Consider the following 22615-nt stretch of genomic DNA (forward strand, 5'->3'; position numbering starts at 1 on the left):
CTGTGCAGGCTCAGATGGGGGCTGGGCAGATGGGGGAGTCACTTAGCTCAGCTCAGTAGGAGCACTAGGCTTCCCCCATACTCTTGAGCTGTCACCTCTCCTCCCCTCCCTCCCCTCCCCCAGGGCCCAGAGCTGACACCTCTCCTTCTCCTCCCTCCCCTCCCCCAGGGCCCTCAGCTGTCACCTCCCTCTCCTACCCTCCCCCAGGGCCCTGAGCTGACACCTCTCTTCCCCTCCCTTCGGCCCTCCCCTGCCTGAGGCTATTCTGGGCACTGTCTTTTGGGTTGAGAAGGAAGTCACAGCTTCCCTCCCCCATCTGACTCAGTCCCAGTCCAGTCCTTCAGCCGAGGCCTCCAGCAGAAAGGAGGCCTCCTGAAACGGAAGAGGCTGCCCTGGGTCCTGTAGCTAGGCAGGGTGGGGCCAGGTCAAGCCCCCCTCCCCAGACCTGTCACTCTTCTCCATCCTGCGTGGACCTGCCTGCCTGGTGCCCTGGGGCCATCACTCCTTCCAGGGAGGGATGACCCTGCTCTGAGCTGGGCAAGGCAGCCCCAGTGCGATCCTCATAGTCAGTGACCTTCAGTGAAATGGGCTATGACAGCCCTAACTGGGACTCCAAGTGTCCATGAGGGACTGTGACGGCATCCTGCTGATGTTTCTGTTGGTTCAATCTTAAGTGAGCAGAATCTGCTGCATCAGATGCTCCCTGGGCTGGGAGCTGATGTGGGGGGCTCAGGGATGAGGGTGGGGGTCAGTGGCAGTCTCCACAGCCGTTTCTTTGCAGCATATGAGCTCTTCCTGGGCACGTGGTCCTTGTCCCTTGCACCTAGCCCTGGCCCACAGCGGCGCTCGCTTGAGGGATTATTGAATGAAGGATTGTGTGAATGAATGAATGAATGAATGAATGACATGTCATGTTGGGCTGAGCTGCTGTGGAAAGAGTCTGGGGAGCAAGTCAGCAGCAACCAGCCATGTGACCCTGGCAGTACCCCTGCCCATCTCACCGCGAGAGCCTCAATTCTCTCATCTGTGAAATGGGTACACAACACCAGTCCCTGCCTTGCTTTGTGGATTCAGAGAGTCCTCCCATGACTCCCGTCCTGCCTGCCTCCTGCCCACCTTGAGTCAATATAGAATGAGGAACTCAGTCCTACAGAGCCTTCAGGATGCCTCTGGGAACCTGTGTCTCCTCATCCTTAAGGTGTGTGTGCAGGGGGGTATTAGCACCTGCCTGCTGGGGTGGTCTGGGAATCATACAGGTCAAGAGTGTCAGGCTTCAGTCCCAAGCGTGGGTCACTGTCCACATGGCCGGTGGGATGACACCTCAGCAGAGCAGGGGACAGTCCCACCACGGGGCAGCAGTCGTGGAGGGGCCCGGCCCCCAGTCAAGCATCTGTGGGACGAAGGGAGGTGCGGACCAAGGGATGAAGGGAGGGCGTCCCGCGTCAAGCTGACTTGGGTTGGTGGGCTCTGCTAGAGCAGGGCGCCACCATCCGGAGTGAGGTCAGCAGCCTGGTTGGCTTGTTGAGCCCAAGGCCAGGCTGGGAGATTGGGCTGGTAAAAAAACAAGACCTTTTTAGATCCAGTTTATGACTTACAAAGAGAACGAAAGAGTAGCCGAAGGGGCCAGCTCCCCATGGCCCTGACGGGTGACACCAGAACAAAGCGGGTGGAGGAGGATAGAGGACAGAAAAGAGGACTCAGGAGTTGGGCCTTGGGGGCCTGAGGAGTTCAAGACGGGGAGAATGGTGTGCAGTGCTCAAGTCTGCCCAGAGGTCGGCAGAGAGGAAGACAGTGAGGAGACCGTTGGATCAGGGCACCTGAGGGCCATTGGTGCCCTGGCAAATGCAGGGGATAGCTGGGGTGACAGGAGACCACCTAGTTTGAGACAGGGTAAAGGGGGACAATGGAGCCCTGGAGTAGGGCGCAGGGGAGAGGTAGGTGCCAACAGGAGAGAAGGTGGCATCCAAGATGAGTTCTGGGGGTGGGAGAAAGAGTAAGTTTATGGCCAGAAGGACAGGAAAAGGTCACTGGCAGGTGGATTGGCCTGGATGTGCCATCCTGGAGGGTCAGAGCATGCATGGGGCAGGGGCGCCTGGAGGGGCAGACTGGGGCTCCAGATGGTCTACTCTGGAGTGACCAAGTGCCTTGGAAGCTACTGGGGATGCCCAATAACTGAGGGAGGTCAGAGGTCAGAGGCCCTGATGGAGTGCCCAGTGACCCAGCTTTAGGGGGCCTTTCCCACACAATCTGTTAGAGGATGGGTCCACACCCAGACGCTCCATTATTTTCTGATTGGGAAATAGAATCCTCAAGAGTCTGTTGGGTCATAGATGGGTTATCCCCGAGTCCAGGCATTTCCTTACTTCCGGGGTTACTTCTTCCCCCGGGATCATGTCTGTGGTCCTGTCGTGGCCATTGGCAAGGACAGTGGCTCCTCACGTGGAGATGTGGAGGCCTGAAAGCTGGTGCTGGGCCTAAGAGACTGCCCTGTGATGGAGATGGAGCGGGGGCCCTGAGGCAGCCCTGACTTACTGCTGCAGCCGGACCAGGCAGGGCCAGGGGGAAGGGACTGGAGTGGCATGCAGTTGTAGTGACCTCAGGGAAATGGGTGTCCCTGGCATTCACTGGGGGGATGCGTGGGGGAGTTTTCGGGAGGTGGGTCCCAGAGGGCAAAGCCCTGCACTCCGCTCCCTGCCCCCCCAACCCCCCAGGCCCCATACTTCCTCACAGGGTGTCTGTCCATCCTGGGGTCTGAGGGTTCCAGAAGTCCCATCTCCTCTGCTGGATGCCCTTCTGCACCTTCCCCTGGAGCTTTGGTGACATCTCAGGGCAGCAGACCAATCCTGGAGGAAATGGAAACCCCGGAAGGTCCTCGGCAGGAAAGGGCAGGGGTGGAAGTGGACGGGGTGGGGTGGGGGTCAAGAACAGATTGGAAAGTGGCCCGGTGTCCTCACCTGTCCGGGTCTGTGCTGTCCTGGCCTGCTACCTGGAGCATGCCGCTTGAGTCAACGGTGCCATTTGGCAGCTGCTGTGCTTGGCACTGGACCCCCTCCCCCCAGACCCCCATGCCAAGAGTTTAGTGTGTTTTTCCCTCGAGATCATCCCCCTGACTGAAGGTGTTACAGAGAATCCCTGGATCCTGAGGGGGAGCAGCTGGGACGAGGGAGTTGGGGGATCGAGCTGGAGAAGCCAACTGCCAGGGACTGACTCTCTTGGTGCTGGGGCAACCAAGGGTGAGCCCTGCTGTGACCCTCACCTTCCAGAACTGAGACTGAGGTGGGGTCTCCAAGAGGAGACCTCTCTTGGCCCCTCTCTTGGCCCCTCCCCTGATTTTTCACCCAGAGGAAGGTGAAGGGGCATGAGGAATCCACACACTCTGACTTGAGGGTCTGTCCTCCTCAGTCCCTCGTTGGCCCCCACACCTCTATCCCCTTAGGCCGTGGGTCCTGGGACAGGGACCTGAGTTCATGGGGGCTCAGAGCTCTCCAGGGAGGTAGCTGGACAAATCAGGAGGGCCTGGCTGGGATGGGCAGGGTGCTGATGGTGGCCTGGGGCCCGGGGTCAGGAGCTGAGATCTGGAGTAGGTGGTGATGGGGTGTCCAGGTTCACTCCCTGCTGTGACCTTGGGTAGGTCGCTCACTTTAGGCAAGTCACTTGGGCAAGTCACTCTGGGCCTTGGTGTTTCCATATAGGACAAGGATCATAATAGGATCTTCCTCCAAGTGCAGAAGATGGTGATAGGTAAGGCCTAGAGAGCATTTAGCTGGGGACCACCTGGAAGGAATGCCCCAAAACCGTAGCTAAAATCAAAGTTCCTTTCCTGTGACCCCAGGAAGAGAAGGGGCTGAAGGAGGCGAGGGAAAAAGGGGGGTGAGCCTGTGCTGAGGAGGCCCCAGGAGTGGCCAGGATGCAGAGGAACATGGGAGAAATTTCCTAGCCCCCCGCCCCCGGGAATGGGGTAATGGAGTTGTGGTCAGCTGAATAAGGCCCCCAAAGTTGTCCAAGTCTTAACCCCCGAACCTGTTCTTTTACCTGGCAACAGAGATTTTGCAGGTGTGATGGAATTAAGGACCTTGAGGTGGGGAGGTGATCCTGGATTATGCGGGTGGCCCCAGGTACAGTCTTTCTAAGAGAAGAGGGATGCAATGGGGGGGCGGGGTTCAGAGAGAGATAGGAGATGTGGCATGGAAGCAGAGGTCAGAGAGAAAGGGAGAGACTTGGACATGCCACTACAGCTTTGACAAGAAGGAAGGAGGTGTCACAAGCCCAGGAACATGGGCACAGATCCTCCTTGGAACCCCCAGAAGAGTGGCCCTGTGATACCTTGATTTCTGCCTTCGGGACCCATTTCAGACTTCTGATCTCCAGATCTGTAAGAGAATAAGTGTGTGTTGTTTTCAGGAGCTAAGTTTGTGGTGATTTGTGACAGCAGACACAGGGAACGAATGCAAGGAGCCAAGGGAGCGACTTACCCAGGACATTTGGTGTGGCCGCCACTGAGTGGTGACATGTCTGGCCCACCCCCTGTAGCCCCCCAGAGTGCAGGGGGGAGCGGGAGCCCAGCGGCCCAGCACAAAGGGCTGAGGGTGCTGGGGCCGGGTCCACTCGCCACCCCTCATGTCCTAGAGTGGCCGGAACCCCAGGCCCCCGGAGCCCCACAGCGCCACCCAGAAAGTCCCCAGATAGACCCTGCTTTTCCCAGTGACTTCCAGTGAATTTGGAATAAATGGTGCCTTCCCCTCCGCCAGAAGATGGCAGGTGACTTTCTGAGCCACACATCTGAGACGGTTTCCCATCTTTCTTTGGCAGAGCTGGGGCACGAGCGGGACAGTGGCGCACAGGCCCCCGAATACCCAAGGGGCCATCAGGCAGAGGGGGAGTGGGCTGGACGCGCAGTGGGTGCAGGGCGCTGTGACTTGGCGCCAAGGGTCCACTCTGGATCCAGGGGCAGGAGCTTGCCTGGCTGGGCCGCACTGGGCCAAATCAGGGGACTGTAAGTAGGTAGCCATCCCCTCCCCGCGGGGCCATGGTGGCCTGGTGGTAACGGAGACAGGAACACAGGGCGGGGGGGCTCCCCATGCAGAAGCAGCGGTAGCGTCCTCATGGTCATTGCCGTAACCTGAGGCTGCCGGGTGGTTATATGTGTGCGTGTGAGAGCCCGAGTCCCATCAAAGGGGAGGCCTCGGGTGAAACAGGTCCCCACTTTTTATTATGGTACAAGACGCCTGGCCTCAGCATTGAGACACCAGTTTCCCTCCAGCAGGGTGTCCTTTCCAGAGAACTTGTGGGGCACCTATTTCCCTCCTTGCACTGGTTCCTGGGGAGCTCAGAGCTTATTTTGCTGGTGCCCAACCCCCCCGGCAGGCCTTTTGTGCGACAGTTTCCTTCCTGGCTTCCTCCTATTCCTCTTACATCTCTGAGCCTGCCATCCGGTGAGGAATCGAAGTGGCCCCCAGATTCAAGAGGCTGTGAAGCCGAGCTACTGGGGTGTCCTGGACCCCATGGGTGGTCCAGCCTGAGGGAGCGACAGGGAGGGGGTAAAGGTGGGCAGAAGCTGAGCTGGGCGGGGTGGGGGGGAGGAGGGCATATGGGGGGCGAGGGCCAGGAGCAGAGGGGTTCCAGGCCAGAGCAAGGTTTCCAGGCTGAGGAAAGAGAGGACACCAGGGTGTAGGGGGTCCCCACAAGGTCAGGGAGGGAGGGCTTATCTGGAGGTCACCAGCCATGGCCTCTCCGACCAGAGAGAGCAGGGAGTGGGCATGGTTCTGTGCTGGAGGAGGAATGGTGGAAGGACAGGACAGAGGGACTGAGGTTCTAGTGACCAGACTCCTCATATCCTGGCCAATTTTCTGGGAGATGCCCCAGGGAGACTGTAAGCCTCTCCTCTTGGGCTACTTTCCTACTGGGTGCCTAGGATCCCATGCATCTCACCCTGAGAATCCTGGAGAGGCTGCAAATTAAATATGAGACCAAAAAAAAATTAGCAGAGAGCATGATTTCTGATTGACAAAAGGACATTTTATTGAGAGCTGATTGGGTGCTGGGAGCAGGGCTGGGGATGACAGGTGTGAGCCCTGGCAAAAGCCCCCCAGGTCTGTCGGGAGCATCCCAATGCCCGAATCAGGGGAGCCCTGGCACCCTCTTTGGTCTCAGTCCCTCTGCAGGTTCACCTGTCCTCAAAACTCGCCATCCCACCCCTGAGCGGCCCTGTTCCTGGCTGGCATCAGCCTTGAGATCTTAGAGCTTCTTGAGAAATCCATCCGTCCTCCAGCATCGGTCTGAGTTCCCCCTCAGGTAACTCTCCCTAGTATCTTCATATAGGGCTTCTGTCTGGCTGGCTTGGTCTGTCTGTCTTTAACACGGTATCTATCTTTCAGGCTCTCCTCCCTTCCAAGGAGAGGCTTCTTGCCTCACAGTCCCAGCCAGTGAGACCCCAGGATTCCAGGGAGGAGCTTAGCCATTAACCTGGAGGCCATGGGGAACCATGGACAATGGGCCCCAAGACTGCTCGGGGTGGACATGGTCCACGCAAGAAGGAGAAATATAGGGAGGGAGCAGAGAATGGGCTGTCCTGTCCTGCTGGCCTACCTTCTATTCTGGAATATTCTCTGGGCTATTCTGGGTAAGAATGAAACTACCTCATAAGGAAAACTGAAGATTCCTACTATCCCAGAGGCCAGAGGAGATGTCAACTGGAGAAGCAGCTCTGAGTCACAGCGGGAAGGGGTGTGGAGGGGGCGGTCACTGGAACTGGCCCATCCTGTCCCCACCAGGTGCTTCAGAGCAGGAATAGGCTACAGGGGGTGAGATGGCCAGACAAGAAGGTGAAGTTCCCAGAATGCCAGAGCGATTCAGACCCCAGGAGCAGTCAGGACAGTAAGGAGAGAAAAATGCCCCCAAATATCACTCTGGTCCCCAAAGAGAGAGAAAGGGGGAGACTCACCTAGGACGGTCAGTTGGGTCCCTGCGTCGAACACATAACACAGTGATACAGCCTCGAACACAAACCCTCGGTCACCCCCGGCAGCACACCCCCTCCCCGCCAAACCCAGGCCCACCTGCAGCTGCTTGGGAGGCTCAAAGTCCAGCCTCCTCTTTGTGGGGGCTGGTCTGGCCCATGGGAGCTTGAGAGGGGGCCCCCTCCCCCCGCATCTTCAGTTCCTTGTGGGGTGAGCTTCCCCGCATCCCCAGCCATGGAGGGGTAGGAGGGAATGTCTGAGTGACATATCACATCCCAGGTCACTTCCTGGAAGGAGCTCGGTCTGTGGCTCGGCTTGCTGGGGGAATGTCACCTGGAAGAACTGACAGTCCTGTTTCCAACACAGACATGATGGGGCCTGTGACCTCTGCTGAGCTGAGGCCCGTGGAGGGTTCTGGATGCTACCACACGTCCTAGGCACAGGCCCCACACAGCCGTGCGTGCAATAGCATGTACGTGTGTGTACTAGCGTGTGCATGCAACTTGGTCGTGCGTGTGTACATGCCCAGTCTGTGTGCAGGACGCGGAGCCTGGACCCGCCACCCTGAGCTAGCTCCCCGCACGGCAGTCTTCCTGGTTCTCAGGGCCCATTCCCAACTCCTAAGAAGGTGAACCAGTTCACAGCCCACAGTTGTCCAGGGCACAGTCCAGAACGTAAACTTGACATTGACAGTGAGTACGCATGGACATTTTGGGTTAGTGCTTGTGGTGGGTCAGTGATGGATTGGACTCTACAGGGTCCCTGCCTCCCAAGGACCTTGAATACAGCTGGGGCCCCCATGACACACGTGGGAGGAGGAGCCCTCAGTGGGAGCATGGGATTGAATGCTAGGGTCGAGGGACTGAGGGTCCTGTAGTGAGTGTGACCGAGACATATGTGGGAGGGGCACAGGACAGTGTCACTGGGGAGGCAGGAGCAGGGGGTCCCCCATGCTCTAGGTTGTGACGATAGGGAATGCCCATATGGGGTAGGAAACCAGAGCAAACATGGCAATGAGTGGTGGCATAAAGGAAAGGAGAGGGAACATCTCTGAGGGGGGTTTGTACCAGATGGTGAGGCTCCCGGTCCAGGGAGGAGCTCAGACATTATCCAGGAGTCCATGGGGAACCAAGAGCAGTGGGCTTTGGTACTGTTGGTGACTGATGTGGTCCCCATAAGAAGGGCAAGTAAAGAGATATTGGGGAGGATGGTCTATCCTGGTTCTGCTGTTCAGATCTGCTCTGGAATATTCTATGGCCATTGTGGGTGAGAGTCAAAGTAGCCCTCCCAAAACCATGAGGATGCCCTTGCAGACTCCTTTCCCCCAAAGGCAAAAGATTGATGCTCACCCCTAAAGACGGTTGTGTTCAGGGCACAAAGTGTTAGAAGCGCAATGAGCAGAGAGCACGATTTCTGATTGAATAAAGGACATTTTATTGAGTGTCGAGCAGGTGCAGCGAGAAGGGCTGGGGTGACCCTGGTGGGAGGGCAGATCCTCCCGGAGGTCCTGTGGCTCCAGGCGCCCTTGGGTGTGGGAGGGTGTCGGGGACCTAAGAGCACTCTGCGGGGACCACCTTCTTCTCCACGGTTCTCCCCTCGTGCGTGACCAGGCAGCTGACGCTGCTGTATGATTTCCACTTGGCAGGCGTCAGGCTCAGGTAGCTGCTGGCCGCGTACTTGCTGTTGCTCTGTTTGGAGGGCTTGGTGGTCTCCACGCCCTGGGTGACGGTGCTGCCGTCTGCCTTCCAGGCCACCGTCACGCCGCTGGGGTAGAAGTCACTGACGAGGCACACCAGGGTGGCCTTGTTGGCGCCGAGTTCCTCAGAGGAGGGTGGGAAGAGCGTGACCGAGGGTGCGGACGTGGGCTGACCTGTGGGGATGCAGGGGCGGCAGGTCAAGGTCAGAGGATTACTCTGTCAGCTCCTACCTCAGTCCTGATGTCGGGGTACGGCTGTGTCACGTCCCTGGCTTGGGCCTCAGGTGGCCCTTGCTGTCCTGAGGTCAGCTCAGCCACGGGTTGGGTCACTTACCTTCTGTGGGGAGAATCTGAGTGCCAGATCCTCTAGTTTCCGGGCCCCTCCACGGATTCAATCTCTCCTCAGGTCACATAGCCTTCGAAATCACCCAGTCCGCCCCCAGGACTGGCACTACTGGCCCTGAGACCCTGTTGCCTTCTGAATTTGTCTGTCCTTGGACATCATTCTCAGTGTGACATCCCCCAGGTCCCTTACCCGGGATTTCCTAGAGCTGATCCGTCCCTGGCTGCATCTGTTACCATGTGAAATGTAGTTGTCTTGCCCCCAGACCGCCTCCCTCCTTCACACCAGCCTTGCCCACCTCCCCATGGATCTGCCACATCCCCAGGGAGGCTGGGTGGGGAAGGGCTCTGAGCCCCTGGTGCCGGATTCCAGGGAATCCAGCAGATGGAGGGATTTCGTGCGAGGTGAACCTTCAGGTGTGAGGCTGGTGCTGTGTCTGTTCTGAGGGGTTCTCCCTAGTCTATGAAGTTCTGCGAGGGGTTCTGTCCGTCCTAGGATTTCTGAGAGTCTGGCAGGCACTGTCCCTCTTACCTGTCTCTCTCAGGGAGTCCAGACCCAAGTATCTGCTCAAGGGAATTTCCAGCCATGGTGGGATGGGAAGGGATGGACCTCTGCTGCCTGACTGTCCTGAGTCCTGTCCTGTTCTTGGTGTCTGACTGTCCCCGTGGTGATAGGTGTCCCCAGCCCTCGAAGCCCCCTTCTCTGAAGTCCTCGCTTCATCCTTGACCCCTTGTCCTGCTTCCCCCTCCTTGCCTCCTGATCCCCAGACCAAGGCTCTCCTCACTGTGTTCCAGGCAGCCCTCTGGCTGTGATCCCCAGAGACAGAAGCCAGCGCCTGAGCGGTCCCCAGCATCCTTCCCTCCCCTTATGGCCATGCTGGCAGGCTGAGCCTCCTTTGCCTTTGTCCTTCACCCGTCATTTCCCCGCAGACTCTTGAAGCCAATAGACCCTGAGTGGGGAGCCCAGTATCCCCGAGTCCAGAGGAAAAGGTTCCCGTGGGGAGAGAGCTGGACCCACAATGAGGCCCGAGTGTAGATCAGGGAGGGTTTGGGGGCTGGTCCCCAGCAGCTCTGAACAGACACCTGACAAGCTGGGACAGTGGAGGCATGAGGGACAGACAAAGAGGGCAAAAGGTACAGACCCCACAGACCTTCAGACTGAGCCCTAGTCCAAATTGAAAGGAGAGAGGCTTTCCCCCAAATTGTACCCTGGATCCCAAAGAGGAGGGCAAGGGGGAGACTCACCGAGGACGGTCAGCTGGGTCCCGCCGCCGAACACAGCACACTGTGACACAGCCTCGGACACAAACCCTCTGTGAGCCCCTCCAGCCCTGACCCAGGCCCACCTGCAGCTGCTCGGGAGGCCCACAGTGCAGCCTCCTTGTCACGGGTGCTGGTCTGGCAGATGGGCGGGGGGGGGGAGGTGGTGGCACCTGGGGACCTGGAATTTCATGTCTATGGAGGGTTCAGAGTGATCCATCCTCAGTCATGGTGAGGGGCTGGAGAGAAGGTCTGGCTATGGCATCGGAATTCCCAGCTAACTCCATCCTTAGGTAGGAGCTGTGTGTCAGGGTGTCCTTGTGAAACGGGTGGGCAGGCATGTTTCACACAGAGATGATGGAGCTGGGACCCCTTTGCAGACTTGGGAGTCATGGAGAGGGTCCTGGGTGTCACCACATCCTCAGCACAAGAGGCCATGCAGGTTTGGGGTCAGGAATGGGAAGTGGGTGGGTGGAGAAGCATGTTCCCCCCACAAGCATTCAGCTCCCTCCAGAGGGCCCTGAGCTCCAGAATCCCTGCCTTTGGCTGGTTCTTCCAGAAGATGTAGTGGATGGTTAGTGTTTAGTCCCCGACCTGAGCCCGCGGAGGTCAGACGTCACCGTGTGGGGGTGTGTGGGCTAAATGTCAGCTGGATAGACGTGGCGGGCCCTTGGTGGGTGGGGAGGAGGCCAGGGCTTCTAGCAACTTCACCCAGAACTCCAGTGTGGGAGTCTGTGCTGGCCACCGGAACTGACTCAGAATCACACATGCCCACATACAGCAATCACGACTAGCACAGGGTGGGCCCAGCACGCAGGACACATACTGAACCCCGGCACTGGACCTTCTCGTGGTGAGGGGGCCCTGACCCCCAGGGCCTTGACCTGCATCCTGGCCTGGGGACGTTACCCGCAGAGCTCACCCAGTGGACACGTAGGCCTGGCCTCCTTCTTTCTGTGACACGGTGGCACGCTTGGTCGGCACTGCTGCTGTCCTCCCCGGTCTGCCTGCCTCTTCCCGTCCAGACCACCCCCCCGACCCCCAGGAGCTCATCATGTCTCTTGTCTCACTCCATCCTGGACTCGAATCTCCCTGGCCTTCTCTCTGTCACTGGCTGGCTCTGGTGGGCACTGCGGCGACTGGGTGTTCTCTGCTCACGTCCCACATGGGGTTTCCGAGTAGCCCCTGTACTGTAGCTTTCCTGATCCTCCCCCAGACACGCCCACCATGGCAGGGTTTGGAGAGGCGCCAGGGCCTCTGTGACCATCGTGTGTGTGCGTGGGTGTTTGTGCTCATTTGTACCCGTGTGTGTGCATTGGTGTCCTAGCTCAGCTTCCACACTAGGCTCCTAAATCGATGAGTCAGTTTAGAGACCTTGTGGCAGCCCATTCCCAGAATCTGACCCTGGATGTTTAACATAGAGGCCCCAGCAGGTCCCCCCAGCACGAGCACTGGGCTCATGGGTTGGCTTGGCCTTGGAGGGGGCCTAGAAAACGTAGCTGGTGTCTGTCTCCCAGAGAATATGAATACAAGTGGGAACCAAGAGACAATGTGGGAGGAGGGGCCACGAGTGGGATTGGGAGTGGGAGTGCCCAGTGTCCTGGCTGAAGGTCCTGTCGTGAGTGTACGCAGGAGAGTCTGTGAGGGGAATACAACAGTGTCCCTGGGGTGTCGGGGCAGGGGGTTCCCCCAAGGAAGGGAGGATGTTCTAGGGTGTGATGGTGGGGCAGGTCCCCATGGGATAGGAATTCAGGGAAATCATGGCACTGAGACGGGAGCCTCTAGGGAAAGGAGAGTGAACATTTCATGAGAGGGGCTAGTCCCAGATTCTGAGAGGCACTCAGAAATTATCTGCACACCATGGGGAGCCCAGGTCAGCGAGGCCAGCTGTGAATGGCCATGGGCATGGTCCAAAGAAAGAAAAGAGCATAGAGCCATTGTGGAGGATGGTGTTTAATCTCCGTTCTGCCGTTGGTATTTTCTGTTCTGGAATATTCTCTGGCCCTTCAAGGTGAGAGTAGAACTACCCCGCCTAAGAAGAGGATGCCTTCTTCAGACTGATTTCCCCCAAAAGCAAAAGATTGATGCTCACCCCTAAAGACGGTTGTGTTCAGGACACAAAGTGTTAGAAGCGCAATGAGCAGAGAGCACGATTTCTGATTGAATAAAGGACATTTTATTGAGTGTCGAGCGGGTGCAGCGAGAAGGGCTGGGGTGACCCTGCTGGGAGGGCAGATCCGCCCGGAGGTCCTGTGGCTCCAGGCCCCCTTGGGTGTGGGAGGGTGTCGGGGACCTAAGAGCACTCTGCGGGGACCACCTTCTTCTCCACGGTTCTCCCCTCGTGCGTGACCAGGCAGCTGACGCTGCTGTATGATTTCCACTTGGCAGGCGTCAGGCTCAGGTAGCTGCTGGCCGCGTACTTGCTGTTGCTCTGTTTGGAGGGCTTGGTGGTCTCCACGCCCTGGGTGACGGTGCTGCCATCTGCCTTCCAGGCCACCGTCACGCCGCTGGGGTAGAAGTCACTGACGAGGCACACCAGGGTGGCCTTGTTGGCGCCGAGTTCCTCAGAGGAGGGTGGGAAGAGCGTGACCGAGGGTGCGGACGTGGGCTGACCTGTGGGGATGCAGGGGCGGCAGGTCAAGGTCAGAGGATTACTCTGTCGGCTCCTACCTCAGTCCTGATGTCGGGGTACGGCTGTGTCACGTCCCTGGCTTGGGCCTCAGGTGGCCCTTGCTGCCCTGAGGTCAGCTCAGCCACGGGTTGGGTCACTTACCTTCTGTGGGGAGAATCTGAGTGTCTGTCTATTGGACGATCTGCACCCCTCTGTGGTGTCAGCCTCTCCTCAGGCTCACATGTCCTCATCACTCACTTTGTCCCCCATGGGCTCCCTTGTTACTGGCTTTTGTCAGCCTTGACACCTCAATTTCCCTATGGAGTCTGTCTGTCCTGCCAGGTTCCTGTCTAGGGTATGCTCAGGCAGGGTGTCTGTCTGTCCTGGTGCTGGGCTCTCATTCCTTTCTGGGAGGGGTTTCTTGGCCACATTCCCCCTGAATCCATCATTGCAGCCCCTGCCCACCTCCTGACAGAGAGCTTCTGAGGTTGCCTGAGGGGGAGAGAGGATCTGCCCCCGGGCTGGATTGCTGTCTAGTAGGTAGAGGGGTCCTGGGAGAGGTGAATTTGCTGTTCTGAGGCTGTAGCTGGGGCTGTTCTGAGGGGTCACCTTGCACATGACATTATACTGGGGGATCTACCTGTCCTAGCACCACAGTGTGCCTGGCAGAGGTAGGGTCCGTCCCTGTCTCCTGTCCCTGTGGAGTCACCAGTCACCAGATGCCCCAGCATCTGTTCAGGGGTCTGTCTTCCAGTGTTGATATGGGTCGAGGCAACCTTTGGGGCCTGAGTGTCCTTAGCCCTCTCCTGGAGGAGGACGGGGGACTCCATATTCTGAGGCCACCTTGTCATAGGAAATCTTCCTTCTGTCCTTGTTTCTTTTGCTTTAGGTTCTCTTCCATGCGGTGCCCAACCAAGAGTGCCCCACATAGCCTCTCACTAGCCCCCACCTAGAACCCGGAGAACGTAGGACCAAAGTGTGACACGCACTTGGAGAGCTGAGCTGTGCAAGCATCTTTTCCATGTCCCATGGCCCTGGTGCCCCAGCCTGAGTCCCCCAGTCCTGTGCTCCTTCAGTCCCTCACTTCCCCGTGTCTGGGACTGGGGAGACCAGAGGGAGCTGAACCTCCCAGAGTCCAGAGGAGGAGCCCCCTGGAGAATGCTCAGGGTCACAGTAGGGGGGAACAGGAAGGGGTCACTGGGACCATCCCGTCCTGCCCTGACCGGGAGTCTGAGAAGAGAGAACAGGCTAAAAGGGGCTTGGGACGGACCCAACGGAGAAGTTTCCAGGCCCCAGAGAGGTTCAGACCCCAGGCGCAGTCAGGACAGTAAGGAGAGAAAAGTACCCCCAAATATCACTCTGGTCCCCAAAGAGAGAGAAAGGGGGAGACTCACCTAGGACGGTCAGTTGGGTCCCTGCGCCGAACACATAACACAGTGATACAGCCTCGAACACAAACCCTCGGTCACCCCCGGCAGCACACCCCCTCCCCGCCAAACCCAGGCCCACCTGCAGCTGCTTGGGAGGCTCAAAGTCCAGCCTCCTCTTTGTGGGGGCTGGTCTGGCCCATGGGAGCTTGAGAGGGGGCCCCATCCCCCCCCACATCTTCAGTTCCTTGTGGGGTGAGCTTCCCCGCATCCCCAGCCATGGAGGGGTAGGAGGGAATGTCTGAGTGACATATCACATCCCAGGTCACTTCCTGGAAGGAGCTCGGTCTGTGGCTCGGCTTGCTGGGGGAATGTCACCTGGAAGAACCGACAGTCCTGTTTCCAACACAGACATGATGGGGCCTGTGCCCTCTGCTGAGCTGAGGCCCGTGGAGGGTTCTGGATGCTACCACACGTCCTAGGCACAGGCCCCACACGGCCGTGCGTGCAATAGCATGTACGTGTGTGTACTAGCGTGTGCATGCAACTTGGTCGTGCGTGTGTACGTGCCCAGTCTGTGTGCGGGACGCGGAGCCTGGACCCGCCACCCTGAGCTAGCTCCCCGCACGGCAGTCTTCCTGGTTCTCAGGGCCCATTCCCAACTCCTAAGAAGGTGAACCAGTTCACAGTCCACAGTTGTCCAGGGCACAGTCCAGAACGTAAACTTGACATTGACAGTGACTACGCATGGACATTTTGGGTTAGTGCTTGTGGTGGGTCAGTGATGGATTGGACTCTACAGGGTCCCTGCCTCCCAAGGACCTTGAATGCAGCTGGGGCCCCCATGACACACGTGGGAGGAGGAGCCCTCAGTGGGAGTGTGGGATTGAATGGCTAGGGTCGAGGGACTGAGGGTCCTGTAGTGAGTGTGACAGAGACGTCTGTGGGAGGGGCACAGGACAGTGTCACTGGGGAGGCAGGAGCAGGGGGTCCCCCATGCTCTAGGTTGTGACGATAGGGAATGCCCATATGAGGTAGGAAACCAGAGCAAACATGGCAATGAGTGGTGGCATAAAGGAAAGGAGAGGGAACATCTCTGAGGGGGGTTTGTACCAGATGGTGAGGCTCCCGGTCCAGGGAGGAGCTCAGACATTATCCAGGAGTCCATGGGGAACCAAGAGCAGTGGGCTTTGGTACTGTTGGTGACTGATGTGGCCCCCATAAGAAGGGCAAGTAAAGAGATATTGGGGAGGATGGTCTATCTTGGTTCTGCTGTTCAGATCTGCTCTGGAATATTCTATGGCCATTGTGGGTGAGAGTCAAAGTAGCCCTCCCAAAACCATGAGGATGCCCTTGCAGACTCCTTTCCCCCAAAGGCAAAAGATTGATGCTCACCCCTAAAGACGGTTGTGTTCAGGGCACAAAGTGTTAGAAGCGCAATGAGCAGAGAGCACGATTTCTGATTGAATAAAGGACATTTTATTGAGTGTCGAGCGGGTGCAGCGAGAAGGGCTGGGGTGACCCTGGTGGGAGGGTAGATCCTCCCGGAGGTCCTGTGGCTCCAGGCCCCCTTGGGTGTGGGAGGGTGTCGGGGACCTAAGAGCACTCTGCGGGGACCATCTTCTTCTCCACGGTTCTCCCCTCGTGCGTGACCAGGCAGCTGACGCTGCTGTATGATTTCCACTTGGCAGGCGTCAGGCTCAGGTAGCTGCTGGCCGCGTACTTGTTGTTGCTCTGTTTGGAGGGCTTGGTGGTCTCCACGCCCTGGGTGACGGTGCTGCCGTCTGCCTTCCAGGCCACCGTCACGCCGCTGGGGTAGAAGTCACTGACGAGGCACACCAGGGTGGCCTTGTTGGCGCTGAGTTCCTCAGAGGAGGGTGGGAAGAGCGTGACCGAGGGTGCGGACGTGGGCTGACCTGTGGGGATGCAGGGGCGGCAGGTCAAGGTCAGAGGATTACTCTGTCGGCTCCTACCTCAGTCCTGATGTCGGGGTACGGCTGTGTCACGTCCCTGGCTTGGGCCTCAGGTGGCCCTTGCTGTCCTGAGTTCAGGTCAGCCACGGGTTGGGTCACTTACCTTCTGTGGGGAGAATCTGAGTGCCAGATCCTCTAGTTTCCGGGCCTCTCTACGGATTCAATCTCTCCTCAGGTCACAGAGCCTTCGAAATCACCCAGTCCGCCCCCAGGACTGGCACTACTGGCCCTGAGACCCTGTTGCCTTCTGAATTTGTCTGTCCTTGGACATCATTCTCAGTGTGACATCCCCCAGGTCCCTTACCCGGGATTTCCTAGAGCGGATCTGTCCCTGGCTGCATCTGTTACCATGTGAAATGTAGTTGTCTTGCCCCCAGACCGCCTCCCTCCTTCACACCAGCCTTGCCCACCTCCCCATGGATCTGCCACATCCCCAGGGAGGCTGGGTGGGGAAGGGCTCTGAGCCCCTGGTGCCGGATTCCAGGGAATCCAGCAGATGGAGCGATTTCGTGCGAGGTGAACCTTCAGGCGTGAGGCTGGTGCTGTGTCTGTTCTGAGAGGGTCTCCCTAGTCTATAAAGTTCTGCGAGGGGTTCTGTCCGTCCTAGGATTTCTGAGAGTCTGGCAGGCACTGTTCCTGTTGCCTTTCCCTCTCCCGGAGTCCAGACCCAAGTATCTGCTCAGGGGACTTTCCAGCCGTGGTGGGATGGGAAGGGATGGACCTCTGCTGCCCAAGTGCCTGAGTCCTGTCCTGTTCTTGGTGTCTGACTGTCCCCATGAAGGTGGGCTTTCCTAGCACCCTGGGCCCCCTTCACCTCTGAAGTCCTCACTTCATCCTTGACCCCTTGTCCTGTTTCCCCCTCCTTGCCTCCTGGTCCCCAGACCAAGGCTCTCCTCACTGTGATTAAAGCGGCCCTCTGCCGTGATCCTCAGAGACAGAAGCCAGCGCCTGAGCGGTCCCCAGCATCCTTCCCTCCCCCTATGGCTCTGCTGGCAGGCTGAGCCTCCCTTGTCCTTGTCCTTCACCTATCATTTCCCCCCAGGCTCTTGAAGCCAATAGACTCTCAGTTGGGAGCCCAGTATTCCCGAGTCCAGAGGAAAAGTTTCCCGTGGGATAGAGCTGGACCCACAATGAGGCCCGAGTGTAGATTACGGAGGGTTTGGGGGCTGGTCCCCAGCAGCTCTGAACAGACACCTGACAAGCTGGGACCAGTGGAGGCATGAGGGACAGACAAAGAGGGCAAAAGGTACAGACCCCACAGACCTTCAGACTGAGCCCTAGTCCAAATTGAAAGGAGAGAGGCTTTCCCCCAAATTGTACCCTGGATCCCAAAGAGGAGGGCAAGGGGGAGACTCACCGAGGACGGTCAGCTGGGTCCCGCCGCCGAGCACAACACACTGTGACACAGCCTCGGACACAAACCCTCTGTGAGCCCCTCCAGCCCTGACCCAGGCCCACCTGCAGCTGCTCGGGAGGCCACAGTGCAGTCTCTTTGTCACGGGTGCTGGTCTGGCAGATGGGTGGGGGGGTGGTGCTGGCACCTGGGGACCTGGAATTTCATGTCCATGGAGGGTTCAGAGTCCATCCATCCTCAGTCATGGTGAGGGGCTGGAGAGAAGGTCTGGCTATGGCATCGGAATTCCCAGCTAACTCCATCCTTAGGAAGGAGCTGTGTTTCAGGGTGTCCTTGTGGAAGGGGTGAGCAGGTCTGTTTCACTCAGAGATGATGGAGCTGGGACCCCCTTGCAGACTTGGGAGTCGTGGAGAGGGTCCTGGGTGCCACCACATCCTCAGCACAAGAGGCCATGCAGGTTTGGGGTCAGGAATGGGAAGTGGGTGGGTGGAGAAGCATGATTCCCCCCCAAGCACTCAGCTCCCTCCAGAGGGCCCTGAGCTCCAGAATCTCTGCCTTTGGCTGGTTCTTCCAGAAGATATAGTGGATGGTTAGTGTTTAGTCCCTGACCTGAGCCCGGGGAGGTCAGACGTCACCGTGTAGGGGTGTGCGGGCTAAATGTCAGCTGGACAGACCTGGCGGGCCCCTGGTGGGTGGGGAGGCGGTCGGGGCTTCTAGAAACTTCACCCAGAACTCCAGTGTGGGAGTCTGTGCTGGCCACCGGAACTGACTCAGAATCACACATGCCCACATACAGCAATCACGACTAGCACCGGGTGGGCCCAGCACGCAGGACACATACTGAACCCCGGCACTGGACCTTTTCGTGGTGAGGGGGCCCTGCTCCCCAGGGCCTCGGCCTGCATCTTAGCCTGGGGACGTCACCTGCAGAGCTCACCCAGGGGACACGCAGGCCTGGCCTCCTTCTTTCTGTGACACGGTGGCACGCTTGGTCAGCACTGCTGCTGTCCTCCCTGGTCTGCTTGCCTCTTCCAGTCCAGTTCCCCCCCGCCCCGCCCCCCGGCCCCTGGAGCTCATCATGTCTCTTGTCTCACTCCATCCTGGACTCGAATCTCCCTGGCCTTCTCTCTGTCACTGGCTGGCTCTGGTGGGCACTGCGGCGACTGGGTGTTCTTTGCTCACGTCCCACATGGGGTTTCCGAGTAGCCCCTGTACTGTAGCTTTCCTGATCCTCCCCAGACACACCCACCATGGCAGGGTTTGGAGAGGCACCAGGGCCTCTGTGATCACCGTGTGTGCGTGGGTGTTTGTGCTCATTTGTACCCGTGTGTGTGCATTGGTGTCCTAGCTCAGCTTCCACACTAGGCTCCTAAATCGATGAGTCAGTTTAGGGACCTTGTGGCAGCCCATTCCCAGAATCTGACCCTGGATGTTTAACATAGAGGCCCCAGCAGGTCCCCCCAGCACGAGCACTGGGCTCATGGGTTGGCTTGGCCTTGGAGGGGGGCTAGAAAACGTAGCTGGTGTCTGTCTCCCAGAGAACATGAATACAAGTGGGACCCAAGAGACAATGTGGGAGGAGGGGCCACGGGTGGGATTGGGAGTGGGAGTGCCCAGTGTCCTGGCTGAAGGTCCTGTCGTGAGTGTACACAGGAGAGTCTGTGAGGGGAATACAACAGTGTCCCTGGGGAGTTGGGGGGGGGGTTCCCCCAAGGAAGGGAGGATGTTCTAGGGTGTGATGGTGGGGCAGTTCCCCATGGGATAGGAATTCAGGGAAATCATGGCACTGAGACGGGAGCCTCTAGGGAAAGGAGAGTGAACATTTCATGAGAGGGGCTAGTCCCAGATTCTGAGAGGCACTCAGAAATTATCTGCACACCATGGGGAGCCCAGGTCAGCGAGGCCAGCTGTGAATGGCCATGGGCATGGTCCAAAGAAAGAAAAGAGCATAGAGCCATTGTGGAGGATGGTCTTTGATCTCCGTCCTCCCGTTGGCATTTTCTGTTCTGGAATATTCTCTGGCCATTCTAGAGAACTACCTGCCTAAGAAGTAGAACTACCCTGCCTAAGAAGAGGATGCCTTCTTCAGACTGATTTCCCCCAAAAGCAAAAGATTGATGCTCACCCCTAAAGACGGTTGTGTTCAGGACACAAAGTGTTAGAAGCGCAATGAGCAGAGAGCACGATTTCTGATTGAATAAAGGACATTTTATTGAGTGTCGAGCGGGTGCAGCGAGAAGGGCTGGGGTGACCCTGCTGGGAGGGCAGATCCGCCCAGAGGTCCTGTGGCTCCAGGCCCCCTTGGGTGGGGGAGGGTGTCGGGGACCTAAGAGCACTCTGCGGGGACCACCTTCTTCTCCACGGTTCTCCCCTCGTGCTTGACCAGGCAGCTGACGCTGCTGTATGATTTCCACTTGGCAGGCGTCAGGCTCAGGTAGCTGCTGGCCGCGTACTTGTTGTTGCTCTGTTTGGAGGGCTTGGTGGTCTCCACGCCCGACTCAATCTTGCTGCCGTCTGCCTTCCACTCCACCGTCACGTCTCTGGGGTAGAAGTCACTGACGAGGCACACCAGGGTGGCCTTGTTGGCGCCGAGTTCCTCAGAGGAGGGTGGGAAGAGCGTGACCGAGGGTGCGGACGTGGGCTGACCTGTGGGGATGCAGGGGCGGCAGGTCAAGGTCAGAGGATTACTCTGTCAGCTCCTACCTCAGTCCTCATGTCGGGGTACGGCTGTGTCACGTCTCTGGCTTGGGCCTCAGGTGGCCCTTGCTGCCCTGAGGTCAGGTCAGCCACGGGTTGGGTCACTTACCTTCTGTGGGGAGAATCTGAGTGCCAGATCCTCTAGTTTCCGGGCCCCTCCACGGATTCAATCTCTCCTCAGGTCACATAACCTTAGAAATCACTCAGCCCACCCCCAGATCTAGCTCTACTGGCCCTGAGACCCTGGTTGCCTGATGAATCTGCCTGTCCGTGGTCATCTTTCTCAATGTGACATCCCCCGGTGGGATTACCTGGGATTTCCTAGATCTGTTAGGTCCTTGGTTGCAGGGCTCTGTTGCCATGTGAAAATTAGTAGTCCTGCCCCCAGACCGCCTCACTCCTTCCAGCAGCCTGCCCACCTCCCCATGGATCCCCACCCCCACTAGGGATGCTGGGTGGGGAAGGGCTGAGAGCCCCTGGTGCCGGATTCCAGGGAGTCCAGCGGATGGAGGGATTTTGGGCAAGGTGAATGTTCAGGTCTGAGGCTGGTGCTGTGTCTGTCCTGAGGGGTCTCCCTGATCTGTGAAGTTTTGCTAGGGGGTCTGTATGTCCCAGGATCTGAGTGCCAGTTAGGCACTTGTCCCTGTCACCTGTCCCTCACAGGGAGCCAGAACCCAACTACGTGCTCAAGGGAATTTCCAGCCGTGGTGGGAAAGGAAAGGATGGACTTCTGCTGCCTGAGTGTCCTGAGACCTGTCGTGTTCTTGGTGTCTGACTGTCCCCGTGGAAGTTGGTGTTCCCAGCATCCTGGGCCCCCTTCTCCTCTGAAGTCCTCGCTTCATCCTTGACCCCTTGTCCTGCTTCCCCCTCCTTGCCTCCTGGTCCCCAGACCAAGGCTCTCCTCACTGTGTTCCAGGCAGCCCTCTGGCTGTGATCCCCAGAGACAGAAACCAGCGCCTGAGCGGTCCCCAGCATCCTTCCCTCCCCCTATGGCTCTGCTGGCAGGCTGAGCCTCCCTTGTCCTTGTCCTTCACCTATCATTCCCCCCCAGGCTCTTGAAGCCAATAGACTCTCAGTTGGGAGCCCAGTATTCCCGAGTCCAGGGGAAAAGTTTCCCGTGGGATAGAGCTGGATCCACAATGAGGCCTGAGTGTAGATTACGGAGGGTTTGGGGGCTGGTCCCCAGCAGCTTTGAACAGACACCTGACAAGCTGGGACCAGTGGAGGCATGAGGGACAGACAAAGAGGGCAAAAGGTACAGACCCCACAGACCTTCAGACTGAGCCCTAGTCCAAATTGAAAGGAGAGAGGCTTTCCCCCAAATTGTACCCTGGATCCCAAAGAGGAGGGCAAGGGGGAGACTCACCGAGGACGGTCAGCTGGGTCCCGCCGCCGAACACAGCACACTGTGACACAGCCTCGGACACAAACCCTCTGTGAGCCCCTCCAGCCCTGACCCAGGCCCACCTGCAGCTGCTCGGGAGGCCCACAGTGCAGCCTCCTTGTCACGGGTGCTGGTCTGGCAGATGGGCGGGGGGGGGGGGGGGGAGGTGGTGGCACCTGGGGACCTGGAATATCATGTCTATGGAGGGTTCAGAGTCCATCCATCCTCAGTCATGGTGAGGGGCTGGAGAGAAGGTCTGGCTATGGCATCGGAATTCCCAGCTAACTCCATCCTTAGGTAGGAGCTGTGTGTCAGGGTGTCCTTGTGAAACGGGTGGGCAGGCATGTTTCACACAGAGATGATGGAGCTGGGACCCCTTTGCAGACCTGGGAGTCGTGGAGAGGGTCCTGGGTGCCACCACATCCTCAGCACAAGAGGCCATGCAGGTTTGGGGTCAGGAATGGGAAGTGGGTGGGTGGAGAAGCATGTTCCCCCCCCAAGCATTCAGCTCCCTCCAGAGGGCCCTGAGCTCCAGAATCTCTGCCTTTGGCTGGTTCTTCCAGAAGATGTAGTGGATGGTTAGTGTTTAGTCCCCGACCTGAGCCCGCGGAGGTCAGACGTCACCGTGTGGGGGTGTGTGGGCTAAATGTCAGCTGGATAGACGTGGCGGGCCCTTGGTGGGTGGGGAGGCGGCCAGGGCTTCTAGCAACTTCACCCAGAACTCCAGTGTGGGAGTCTGTGCTGGCCACTGGAACTGACTCAGAATCACAGATGCCCACATACAGCAATCACGACTAGCACAGGGTGGGCCCAGCACGCAGGGCACATACTGAGCCCCGGCACTGGACCTTCTCGTGGTGAGGGGGCCCTGACCCCCAGGGCCTTGACCTGCATCCTGGCCTGGGGACGTTACCCGCAGAGCTCACCCAGTGGACACGTAGGCCTGGCCTCCTTCTTTCTGTGACATGGTGGCAC

General features: G+C 58.4%; 1 long non-coding RNA gene, 2 pseudogenes and 2 gene segments (V, D, J or C); all 5 read right to left on the bottom strand.

Annotated features, from left to right (window-relative positions):
* Window positions 1-216: 216 nt before the first annotated feature.
* On the bottom strand, window positions 217-6999 carry LOC118526522 (uncharacterized). Its single transcript, XR_004912662.2, has 4 exons — window positions 6941-6999; window positions 4324-4370; window positions 4033-4126; window positions 217-2843 (listed from the first exon to the last, which is right to left on the bottom strand). It is a non-coding gene; the product is annotated as an uncharacterized LOC118526522 (long non-coding RNA).
* Window positions 7000-8366: 1367 nt separating this feature from the next.
* LOC118526467 (immunoglobulin lambda constant 7 pseudogene) lies at window positions 8367-11144 on the bottom strand (annotated as a pseudogene). Its single transcript, XR_013443117.1, has 3 exons — window positions 11081-11144; window positions 10240-10374; window positions 8367-8826 (listed from the first exon to the last, which is right to left on the bottom strand). The product of XR_013443117.1 is annotated as an immunoglobulin lambda constant 7 pseudogene (transcript).
* Window positions 11145-12407: 1263 nt separating this feature from the next.
* Window positions 12408-14473, bottom strand: LOC118526519 (immunoglobulin lambda constant 7-like). The segment is given in 2 exon segments: window positions 12408-12867; window positions 14260-14473. Coding segments are annotated over 2 exon segments (531 nt in total).
* A 1215-nt stretch (window positions 14474-15688) lies between these two features.
* Window positions 15689-17773, bottom strand: LOC144379739 (immunoglobulin lambda constant 7-like; the record flags this gene model as incomplete). The annotated part of the segment is given in 2 exon segments: window positions 15689-16148; window positions 17563-17773. Coding segments are annotated over 2 exon segments (531 nt in total), but the record flags the coding sequence as incomplete, so codon positions are not given.
* A 1972-nt stretch (window positions 17774-19745) lies between these two features.
* LOC144379740 (immunoglobulin lambda constant 7 pseudogene) lies at window positions 19746-22534 on the bottom strand (annotated as a pseudogene).
* Between the last annotated feature and the right edge of the window lie 81 nt (window positions 22535-22615).

The sequence above is a fragment of the Halichoerus grypus genome, chromosome 13, assembly GCF_964656455.1.
Source record: "Halichoerus grypus chromosome 13, mHalGry1.hap1.1, whole genome shotgun sequence".
Classification (NCBI taxonomy): domain Eukaryota; kingdom Metazoa; phylum Chordata; class Mammalia; order Carnivora; family Phocidae; genus Halichoerus; species Halichoerus grypus.